The sequence below is a fragment of the Arachis hypogaea genome, chromosome 5, assembly GCF_003086295.3.
Source record: "Arachis hypogaea cultivar Tifrunner chromosome 5, arahy.Tifrunner.gnm2.J5K5, whole genome shotgun sequence".
Lineage (NCBI taxonomy): Eukaryota > Viridiplantae > Streptophyta > Magnoliopsida > Fabales > Fabaceae > Arachis > Arachis hypogaea.
This window is the reverse complement of record NC_092040.1, coordinates 107293363-107304463: the sequence shown is the minus strand read 5'-3', so window position 1 is coordinate 107304463 and position 11101 is coordinate 107293363. Positions and strand designations below refer to the sequence as shown.

The following is an 11101-nucleotide window of genomic DNA, read 5'->3' as shown; positions in this document are numbered from 1 at the left end:
CAAAGCAACGAAGCAGCCTCCTGTAATTCTTGATGGTCTCTTCCTCAGGGGGGACAGAATAAAACAGTATCATCTGCAAACTAGAAATGCGACAACTCAATATGATCTCGCCCAACCAACAATGGCGATATACGACCGTTTCTCACCGCCTCTCCAATCATCCTATTTAGGACATCAACAACAAGTACGAACAAAAACGGGGACAGGGGATCACCTTGTCGCAAGCCTCTTTCCATCTTGAACGGTTTGGATGGCGAACCATTTATCAATACTGACATAGAGCACGTACTGATAGACTCCATAACCCACCCCCTCCACTTCATCTAGATTCCATCTTCTACAATACAAGGTCTACAAAGCTCTACTTGACTCTATCATATGATTTCTGAAAGTTGATAAATCATAATTTTATGATTTATCTTGTGTCTTATTTGGTGGATTTTATCAACTTTTCTCACATTTATTCACTAAAATAGCATAGTTTTATAATTCTCTCATAATTTGTGCTTAATGATTGAAAAAATACTTTTTAGTCCTTAAAATAGTTAAATTTTAATTCACTTTTGATTCCACTTGATGCCTTGATATGTTTGTTAGTGATTTTAGGATTAAAAGGGCAAGGAATGGATCAAGAAAGAGAAGAAAAAAGCATGCACAGTGGAGAACTCGTGAAAAAATGAGCATTTGGAGGATTCATGGCCACGTGCACGCATCATCCACGCTTATGCTTGAGAAGGAATTTTGCCAAGCGACGCGCATGCGTGATATTGGTCACGCGACCTCATTAAAGTGAATACACTGGGGGAGATTTCTGAGCTCAAGGAGGCCCAAATCCAACTCATTTATGATGCTTTTGAACCCAAGAATTGAAGGGGGATGAACCAAGTAGTCATAGTTGAGTTTTCACCATGTTTTAGGATAGGTTTATAGAGAGAAAAACTCTCTTCTCTCTAGAATTAGGTTAGATTTAGGTTAATTTCTCTTAGATCTAGGTTTTAATTATTGTTTTGATTTAGTTTCCTTTACTATTTCTTGTTCTAGCATCTTGTCTCTTTTATCTTTATTTGTTATTTCTTGTACTTGTTCACTTTATTATTCATGCACTCTTGTTTCCTTTGATTTCCATTAATACAATTTATGTTTGATGTTCTTATTGTTTAATTGCTTTGTTATTGTTATTTTCTTACTTTGGGTAGTTGTAGATTTTATTATTCTTGCAAATTTACTATGCTTTCCTTTTATGCCTACCAAGTGTTTGATAAAATACTTGGTTGGATTTTAGAGTAGATTTTGGTACTCTTGGCTTGTGATTGAGAACTTAGGTCCCTTGAGATTATTGATGTCCAGTTCTATTGGTGATTTAGGGTTGTTAGTTGGTTCTAGACCCAATTATGTCCACTTGACTTTCCTTCAATTATTAGAGGATAACTAAGTGGAATTAATCCTTTGTAATCATCATATTGTGATCGATATTCCAAGATAGGAAACCTTAACTCTGGATCCTTGCCAAGACTCATATTAGTTGTTAGTTTATTTTCTTACAATTTATCTTCTTGTTCACAAAGCCAAAACCCCAAAAGATACAATCATAACCAATAATATGCACACTTCTCTGTAATTTCTTGAGAGACGGCACGAGGTTTAAATACTTTGGTTATTTTTATTGGGTTTGGCTTAAGTGACAAACAAATTAAACTTTGATTGAGGGTTGTTTGTCGGTTTGGATATATACTTGCAATAAAATTCATTTGAGAAATTCTAGACCGACATTTATCTTCCGTCAGAAGTCTAGCTTTATTATTGCTGCTTCCTTCTTCCTCTGTTTGATCTACTGAACAGTTTCACATACAATGAGGACCCCATGATAAATCTTCCGACCCTTGACAAACATACTCTGCATCTCACCTACTAACCCTGGCATAACATCTCTCATTCTCCTAACCAGGAACTTCGAGATTACCTTATACACACACCCCACCATACTTATCAGACGCGGATCTTTGATTTCTTTAGCACCAGTAAACTTGGGGGCCAGCACCACCCAAGTGACATTGGCATCTGACGGCAACCTGAAAGATTGGAAAAGCCCAGTATCGCTGTCGTGAACTCCGAGCTGATTTCATCCCAACATTTCTTAATGAAATTCATGTTGTAGCCATCACTTCCTGGAGCCTTGGAAGATTCACAATCCCACACTTCCTCTCTAACCTCCTCAGGTGTTGGTAGCATTTCTAAAGCCAAAACATCCTCCTCGCTAATTCTTTCCACCAGACCATCTCTGAAACCCACCATAGGCGACTTCTCTTGATGATGTAAGCCCTTATAAAACTCCGTGATAGCAATCTTAATCCTAACTTGATTCCTTATCAATCTTCCATTAATAATCAGAGCATCAATCCTATTATTCCTCTTTCTCGCAGAAGCTAAGTTGTAGAAATATCTCGTATTTTTATCTATGTCCCTCGCATGCCTCGACATCGACATCTGCTTCCAATGTAGTTCTTTCCTCACATACCATTTCTCGCAACAAGTAACTAGTGCCCTCCTTCTTGCTTCCACTGTCCCATCATACGTCCCATTACCGACCATGTCATCAATCTTCTTAATCTCTTCCTCAAACTTCATAATTTTCTTGTCCATATTCCCAAAGTTGTCTCTATGCTATCTTTCCAACAGATCCATCAACGCATTGAGTTTATCGGTGAATTGTACCTCTCCTAACCCTCGCTATTCCTCCTTCACCATTCTTAGAAATCCTTCATGAGTAAACCACGAATCTAGAGTTCGGAACAGCCTCGGTCCGTCCCTTAGCTTCTTATCTTCCACTATAATAGGGCAGTGATCAAACAATCCCCGTGGACCACTTCTCAGACGGGTCTCTGGAAATGCCTCAAACCATTCCAAACTAACCAAAGCTCCATCAATATTACTATAGGACTGTCCTCTGAACCATATAAACTTACGGTCAGTAATTGGCAAGTCTACCAAACCCATGTCATTTATCCAATTCTTAAAATCTTGCGCCGACAAAGGAAAGCTATCTGAGCCTCGCCTTTTTTCCACCTGTGAAATCTCATTGAAGTCCCCCATATAACAACACACGCCCGGACACAAGCCAGCCACGTAACTCAACTCCTCCCACACAACAAGTTTTCATCTTTAGTATGAGCACCATAAACCAAGAAAAAAGCACAGTTAATAGAATTCTCCGAGAGTACCCCTTTAACACATAACCATCGCTCATCTTTATAGCAATTTCTCATATTAAAGAAACCATCATCCCCCATATTAACAACAACATGTCATATGCACCATTAGACCCCACATATTCCCACTCTACGTCACTATTCCCCCATATTTTCAAAACATCAAACCTTGTCACTAATTATCTTTTAGTCTCTACCAAACCTAACATATTTAATCTATGTTTCCTCTTAAGTTCTTTCACCATTCTCAACTTTCCATCACCGAGAAATTCTAATACTTCAAGTTCTTTCTTCAATTAAGTTTTGATTTGATCTTTCATAAACTTATTATGTTAATAGTCAATTAAAATTTTTAGGTATATATTATAGTATTACTTAATGTATTATATTAATAAATTTTGATATCATTAACAAAATAACAAAATAATTAATATGACGAATTTAAAATATTTAAAAAATAAATTTTAATAAAAATATTTTTAAAAATTAATTTAAAAAATGTGTAATTTTTTAAAAACTAATTTAATTATCTACCTATATTTACCGTTTTCTTTCCCCTTCCAACCAACGTTGGTTTATTCATTTATTTAAAGAGTTAATTTTATATATATATATATATATATATATATATATATATATATATATGGATAAGATTAGTGAGATTAGTAGGCAGGGAATCAACTTTAATAAATCATTTGTTTTCTTCAGCTTTAACACGCCTCAGCAGATCCGAGACACCTTTTTAATTGTCCGAAGAGTTTTTCATATTCGCTCTTAGGATAAGTACTTCGAATTACTTTCGGTTATTTTATTTCATATTAAAGAAGGAGACATTCAGTTATATAAAAGATAAGGTGACTAAAAAAATTCCAATATTAAAAGTATAGTTTACTACTCTGTCAATAAGTGAAAGGTAAATTCTTATCAAGTTGGTTGGTTTTGCACGCAATATAATATATACACTGGGTTGTTTTAAATTGCCTAACATGCTCATTGAAGATATTCAAAGACAAATAATACAATTTTGGTGAGATAAAGAGAACGAAGAATGCAATAGATTGAATATGATACTTTGCGCAGAAAGAAGAATCAAGAGGAGTTGAACTCTAAATATTTGAAAGCGTTCAATTTAGCCATGCTCAAAAAAACAAAATCGGAAGGAGATTGATTACAAGCCTTACAAGGAAAATCAGCTTTGTCGCCTCCATTCTCTAGAAAAGCTGGAACGTTAAAAATAAGAATTTTTTTAGAAAATCGACCTCTTTCCTCAAGAAGTCATGGCCTCAGCATCATCACTAACTGAAGAATTTTTTGCTAAAGCAGTATGAACGTTCTCTCTCTCTCTTTTTTTTTTTTTTCTTTTTCTATTGTAGTGCTTAGGTTTAGTTTGGTAAAATTTTTATTCTTTAAAAATAGTTTATAAAAAATAGCTCTTTAAAAAATGTAACATTTATGTTTGGTAAATCAAATTAAAAATGACTTTTAATAAACACAAGCACTAATAATTATGTTTGGTAAAATAGTTTTTAAAATTTAAAAATTATATAAAAGACATAAATTTAAGCGTAAAATTTAAAAATTAGTTATTATATGAAGTTATATTAGATTTTTAAATTTTAAAAAATACAAACTAACTTTAAAAAGCTTCATTTTAATTGCTTTCAAAAGCATCCCATCTTTTAAAAGCTGCAAACTCAAGCACATGGTCATTTTGATTTACCAAATACAAAATGAAGAGTTTATGCTTTTAAAAAGTACAAACACCTCTTCAAAAAACTTGCTTAGTTTGGTAAAATTTTTACTTTTTAAAAGTAGCTTATAAAAACTAACTTTTAAAAGATAATTTTTTAAAAGTTATAGCATTTATGTTTGATAAATCAAATTAAAAATAGTTTTCAATAAACACAAGCAACAACAATTACGTTTGGTAAAATAGCATTTAAAATTTAAAAATATTATAATAGACATAAATACAAGTATTAAATTTAAAAATTAGTTAATATTCGAAATTATATTAGACTTTTACAATTTGAAAAGTATCAGTCAACTTTAAAAAATTCTATCTGAGGTGCTTTTAAAAATATCCCAATCTTTTAAAAGTTGCAAGCATAGATTTTTTGATTTATCAAACACAAAATAAAGAGTTTGGGCTATTAAAAAACACAAACACCTCTTCAAAAAATTTTACCAAACCAAACCTTAATCTATTTGAATTTTTTTTCTATTTCGTTGTTGTTCGAGTAAGAATTGTTTTACCCTTTTGTTTTGTGGATGTTATGTTTTTTCTCATTAATAAATGTTCAATATCTTTAGAGGAATTTTTTTTAAAATAATAAAATAAAAAATTAATCACTTTTAAATTAAAATAATAAAATATATATTTTATAAAAATTATAAAATTAATAGTAATTAATTTTTTACTTTATTGTTTTATCAATTTTTTCAGTTTTATTTAATACTAATGTAGCTCATAAATACCTTTAACTAACAGGGTGACTGGGACCACGCCCTTGATTCCAGCCAACGCGGTATATGATTAATTAGTTGATTACGTAAGGTCTTGCATCTTTCTTAATTAGTATATCTCATTCCACGGTCCCCTGGCCACCATTGTCAACACAAGAACAGAAGTAAAATAGCTGACGACAAAATTGACAGGGACATCATCACAGAATCATAGTAGCAGAGCAACGATTGAAGATTGAAGAAATACAACAAACAGAGAACAAATACCATAAGTGTAACTGTTAATAACAGTAACACTATATAAAGTATTTTTTTATATATAGTAGTTACAGTCCATAAGTGTGATCGTAGGAAATTAAATCTTTAAGTCACGGTTTTAAAACATAACAAGAATAACGACGTGTCCTAAAGATTAAAATTATTATATGACAAATACCATTTAAATAATTAAGAAGTTGGAACGACATAATTTGTGTTAAGAAAGAATTAGATGAGATTGACATATAATTTCTCTCTAATAATTATTTAAAATAGAATCACTCCTATGACAGAGACATATGATGAAAGATTGTAGCCTAAAACGATTTGTTGAAAATTAAATAAGCATCATCACAACAGTATGCATCCATATATAGTAATAATCTAAAAAAGTACCAAGTTACTAATAATATATAAACATTGCATGTGGCGAAAGAGATAGACCATGACTGTACATAAGCAGAATCCAGAGAGAAGTTAGTTGTCATTATTGTTGGCTTGGGCCTTAAAGTTTTAATTTGTTAGCAACAAACAAAGATGAATAATTACAGATCCAATAATGAATGGAATATTACGCAACTATCATGCACAGACCACTTTCTTCTCCGTGTTAGTCTTAGCCTCTTGTCTCTATATAAGCTTCTAACCTCTCTGTCCTCACAAACTGATTAAACTTTCATTAATCGTCCTAATAACATACATATATATGTCTATGCTGATCCAACACAAAAACTAAAGTACTTGTTTGTGGCATTGAGTGGAGTTGATTAGGGAACATGAAGAAAGCAATTAGCACAAGTAATGAGCCTTCCAAACTTGATCGCAAAACCATTGAGAGGAACCGCAGAATTCACATGAAATCTCTCTGCTTCAAGCTCACTTCTCTTATTCCTCCCAACCATAGATTCACACAATATTCTAAATCCAAGGTCTCTCTCTCTCTCTCTCTCTCTCTCTCTCTCTCTCTCTCTCTCTCTCTCTCTCTCTCTCTCTCTCTCTCTCTCTCTCTCTCTCTCTCTCTCTCTCTCTCTCTCTCTCTCTCTCTATATATATATATATATATATATATATAATTAATTTTTAGTTGGTCAATATTAACCAACTTTTTTTAGAATTTATAATTTAAAATCTACAGTTAAGGCTTGATAATTTAGGCTAGAATTTAAGATAAATAAAATAATTTAAAAAAAATTGGTTAATCATGGTTAAAAAAAATTGATTATCTAGTATATATTATTCTTAGATTATATTTTCATTTTTTAAATTCTTTAATTAAGAAAATTGAACGAATTGATATTTGTGTAAGTTTAGGAGACACTAACACAGCAAGACCAGCTGGATCTGGCAGCAAGGTACATAAAGCATATGAGAGAAAGAATAGAGGAGTTGAAGAAGCAGAAGCAGCATGTCATGATGGAGTCAAAAAACAACAACAATAATACAATAATGTGCAAAAATATGGACACAAAATTGCCACTGCTTGAGCTGAGAGAATTTGGCTCCGGCATAGAAGTTGTGTTGGTTTGTGGATTGAGAAACAAGACCTTCATGTTATATGAAGTTATTAATGTTCTTGAGGAAGAAGGTGCTGAAGTTGTTACTGCAAGCTTCTCAACTGTGGGGGACAAAATATTTTACATTGTTCATGCTCAGGTACTTTTCAGTTTAATTTTCAAATAATTTTCTTCATGTAATTAGCCATCTGGGTTGACTAATATTATTTTCCAAATAAAATCTAATTAAAATAAAGACAATTATTTAGAGGAAAGAAAACATGAATCCTAAAATAGAGAGCAAATAATTATCTTAATTTCTTTTATCATTAGTTATGTACATATAATTATCAAAACTGAATCAATAATCGATTCCATTTAGGTTATTGGATTATTAATTCATAAGATAGATCACAATTGAATTGGATGACTTGGTCATAGTTATATAATTTCTTTGCATTCTCCTTTTTAAAAGAAGTTAAGCGTCGCCTAGAGAGTTAATAAATCACATGTGCAAGGGATGTGTGCTTGTACACCATTTGACATTGATTTTGATTTTCCTGCTGTTCGCGCAAACCGTCCAGTTTTGAACAGCTCAATCCGGTTTGAACTGTTTTTTTAGTTGAACTGATTAGGCCGATTTAATTTTGATAACTATATTTATGAGAATAAAAAAAAAATCTCATTTCATCATTTTATTGAATGGCGATCTACTTTAATTTAAACAGGATAAAATAGCAAGAGTTGGGGTAGAAACATCAAGGGTGCATGAGAGGCTTCAGAAGTTTATTGCTCCAATAGAAATGTGGGACTAATTTGAAGACTTTACGATTGCATCACGTAGCTAACCATTAGATGTTCGGCATGTGGCACTTAGTACAAGGATCATGAACTATTATTGTACTCACGGTAAAATCATAAATAAAATAAAGATACATATTTTATCTTTTTTAAAGATATTTTTATGTTATATTTTAATTGATTTTTATATAATTTATTCGTGTTTTTCATCACATATTATTAAATTTTTTAAAAAATTTTCTTTTCAAAAATAATAAAAAATATTTAATTTAGACTAAAACAAAAAAATAACAGATTAATTATTAGATTTTTTAATTAATTATATAAAAAAATATATCATATTCATCGAAATATATATATAACAAACTCTTAAAATTTTTACAAATAAAAAGTTAATTAATTTATATTCATACAATATATAAAACAATTATTATATTATTATTATTATATTATAGATTAAAATTCACTAATTTAAATTTTGTTTTCATTTTTAATATAAGCATTAGAAATAAATAATTTTTTTATAACAAGATGTAGTGTAATAAAATATATATAATATTAATTAATTTTTAAAAAATTCTAAAAAATAGTTTTTTTTAATAAAGTGTTATTAGAAAATTAACATTATAAAAGGTAATTTCAACCAATATAATATAATAGGTTATTAAATATATTTAATACAAAACACATTGAATACAAATTTTTATTGAGTTTTAAATAATTTTTAATTGAATTTCGAATATTTTTATTTTAAAGAGTTAGAATATTTTAACATCATCTTTTTCGTATCTTTTTAATTGAGTCTTTAATTTTTTAAATTATAAACCTTATTTATAACTAAGAGTAATGTTTTAACACCACTAATTAGTCACAAATATAAAAATACCAGAACAATTCTATTGTCATAATTATAATCTAACTTTATAAGCAATACAATACAATGAAACTATATATAAGGAATATAACCAAATTTTATCTACATCGATAGTCACATTTCATAAATAATATAATCAAATTATATTTATGTTTATAATTAAAATATGAATAAAAATAAAAAAATACAAAAATAATAATAATAATAATAATAATAATAATAATAATAATAATAATAATAATAATAATAATAAGAGTGTGGATCCGATTTTCTTAAACATATTTACTTCTATCTGATTAGAGTGTGGATCTGATTCGATCCAATCCGATCATCTTATAGATCAGATTATATCCACAAATTACAGATCAGATACGGATAAATACTGTGAATTTATGAATATGATTTAATCTATGAACACCCCTAACTACTACTATAGGTTCATTATTGCAAAAGACTGTTTTTTTATTATAAACCATTATTAGATCTTAATTACCATTAAAACAACTTAATTGTCAACAAAGAGATAATACTTATTAGTCTCTGAAATTATGTTTGTATTTCAATCTAATTTCAAAAATTTCGATTTACTCAATTTACTCTCCCAACTTAATAGTTATGATTCACTTTAGTTCCTGATATTATTTTTGTCACAGACTCACAAAATCGTTAACGACATGCTGAGATGGACTAACAACTGCTACATTTATACGTTCTAGCGACTATTTGATGTGACAATTGAATTTTTTTACCTTAATTTTTTTTCCAGCTAAACACTTAAAACCCTAATATGAGTCACGGATACCTAAGTTAAAAAATCAAACTAAGTAAATTGAAACTTTAAAAATCAGATTAAAGCTCGAATATAACTTCAAAACAGAACTTTAACTTATGTAGTAATTAATTTAAATGAGAATAAAATAAATCAAAATTTAATATAATTTTTATCAATGTTTTCAAATTCAAAATTTCTATACCAAAATTAACTAGGATTTCTCTTTAAATTAAAATTTTAATGAAATAGTGACTTTAATTATCTTAACCAATGTTCTAATTAATTATTTTTATGTCTTAAAAAAACTGTATATAAGAAGAAAATAATTAATTTGTCTACTTTAATAAATAGTTATTTTACTAAAATGAAAGAAACTATTTTTTTAGAATTTTTTAAGAACTAATTAATATTATATATATTTTGTTACACTACATTTAGGTATAAAAATTTTATTTATTTTTAATGCTTACATTAAAAACGAAAAGAAAATTCAAATTAGTGAATTTTAATCTATAATATAATAATAATATAGTAATTATTTTATATATTGTATGAATATAAATTAATTATTTTTTTATTTATAAAAATTTTAAGAGGTTAGAGCTTGTTATATATATATATATATATATATATATATATATATATATATATATATATATATATATATTTTGATGAATGTGATATATTTTTTTATATAAATAATCTAAAAAAAAGTCGAAGAGTTAATCTATTATTTTTTGGTTTTAGTCCAAATTAAATGTTTTTTATTGTTTTTTAATTTAAAAAAAAATCTTTTAAGGAATTTAATAATATATAATGAGAAATACCAAATAAATTATACAAAAACTAATTAAAATATAACATAAAAATATTTTTAGAAAAAAATAAAATAAATGTCTTTATCTAAGTGATCACCATCAAATAAATAAGGTCAATTATACGATAAAGAACTTCACCCCTACAAAAATATAGATACAAAGAGCTTCACCCCTACAAAGATATAGATAATCTCTTTAATGAAATTTGGTGTTGGCATGTGTGTTGTACTAGATCCCTCTTGAGCTTTGATTTCAATGCGAGTGCAACAAACAAGGGTTGGAGATGACTCACTGGATGAGCCGCACAATCCACCAGAAAATTGAAATTTCTGTTACGCTATTACTTGGAAGGGTGTATGTGTATCTGATGTTTATAGGCCCTGTTTTGCAAAGGTGAAGAAAAAAGTTATCTT

General features: G+C 29.0%; 2 protein-coding genes across 2 annotated transcripts; one reads left to right on the top strand and one right to left on the bottom strand.

Moving 5' to 3' along the window:
* Positions 1-1986: 1986 nt before the first annotated feature.
* LOC112803958 (uncharacterized) lies at positions 1987-2640 on the bottom strand. The gene has a single exon (XM_025847404.1). The coding sequence runs from the start codon at positions 2638-2640 to the stop codon at positions 1987-1989; it is 654 nt and encodes a 217-aa protein (XP_025703189.1).
* Positions 2641-4122: 1482 nt separating this feature from the next.
* Positions 4123-8378, top strand: LOC112802558 (transcription factor bHLH162). Its single transcript, XM_025845822.3, has 4 exons — positions 4123-4528; positions 5698-6859; positions 7242-7583; positions 8152-8378. The coding sequence occupies exons 2-4, from the start codon at positions 6707-6709 to the stop codon at positions 8236-8238; spliced, it is 582 nt and encodes a 193-aa protein (XP_025701607.1). The 5' UTR covers positions 4123-4528; positions 5698-6706; the 3' UTR covers positions 8239-8378.
* The last annotated feature ends 2723 nt before the right edge of the window (positions 8379-11101 follow it).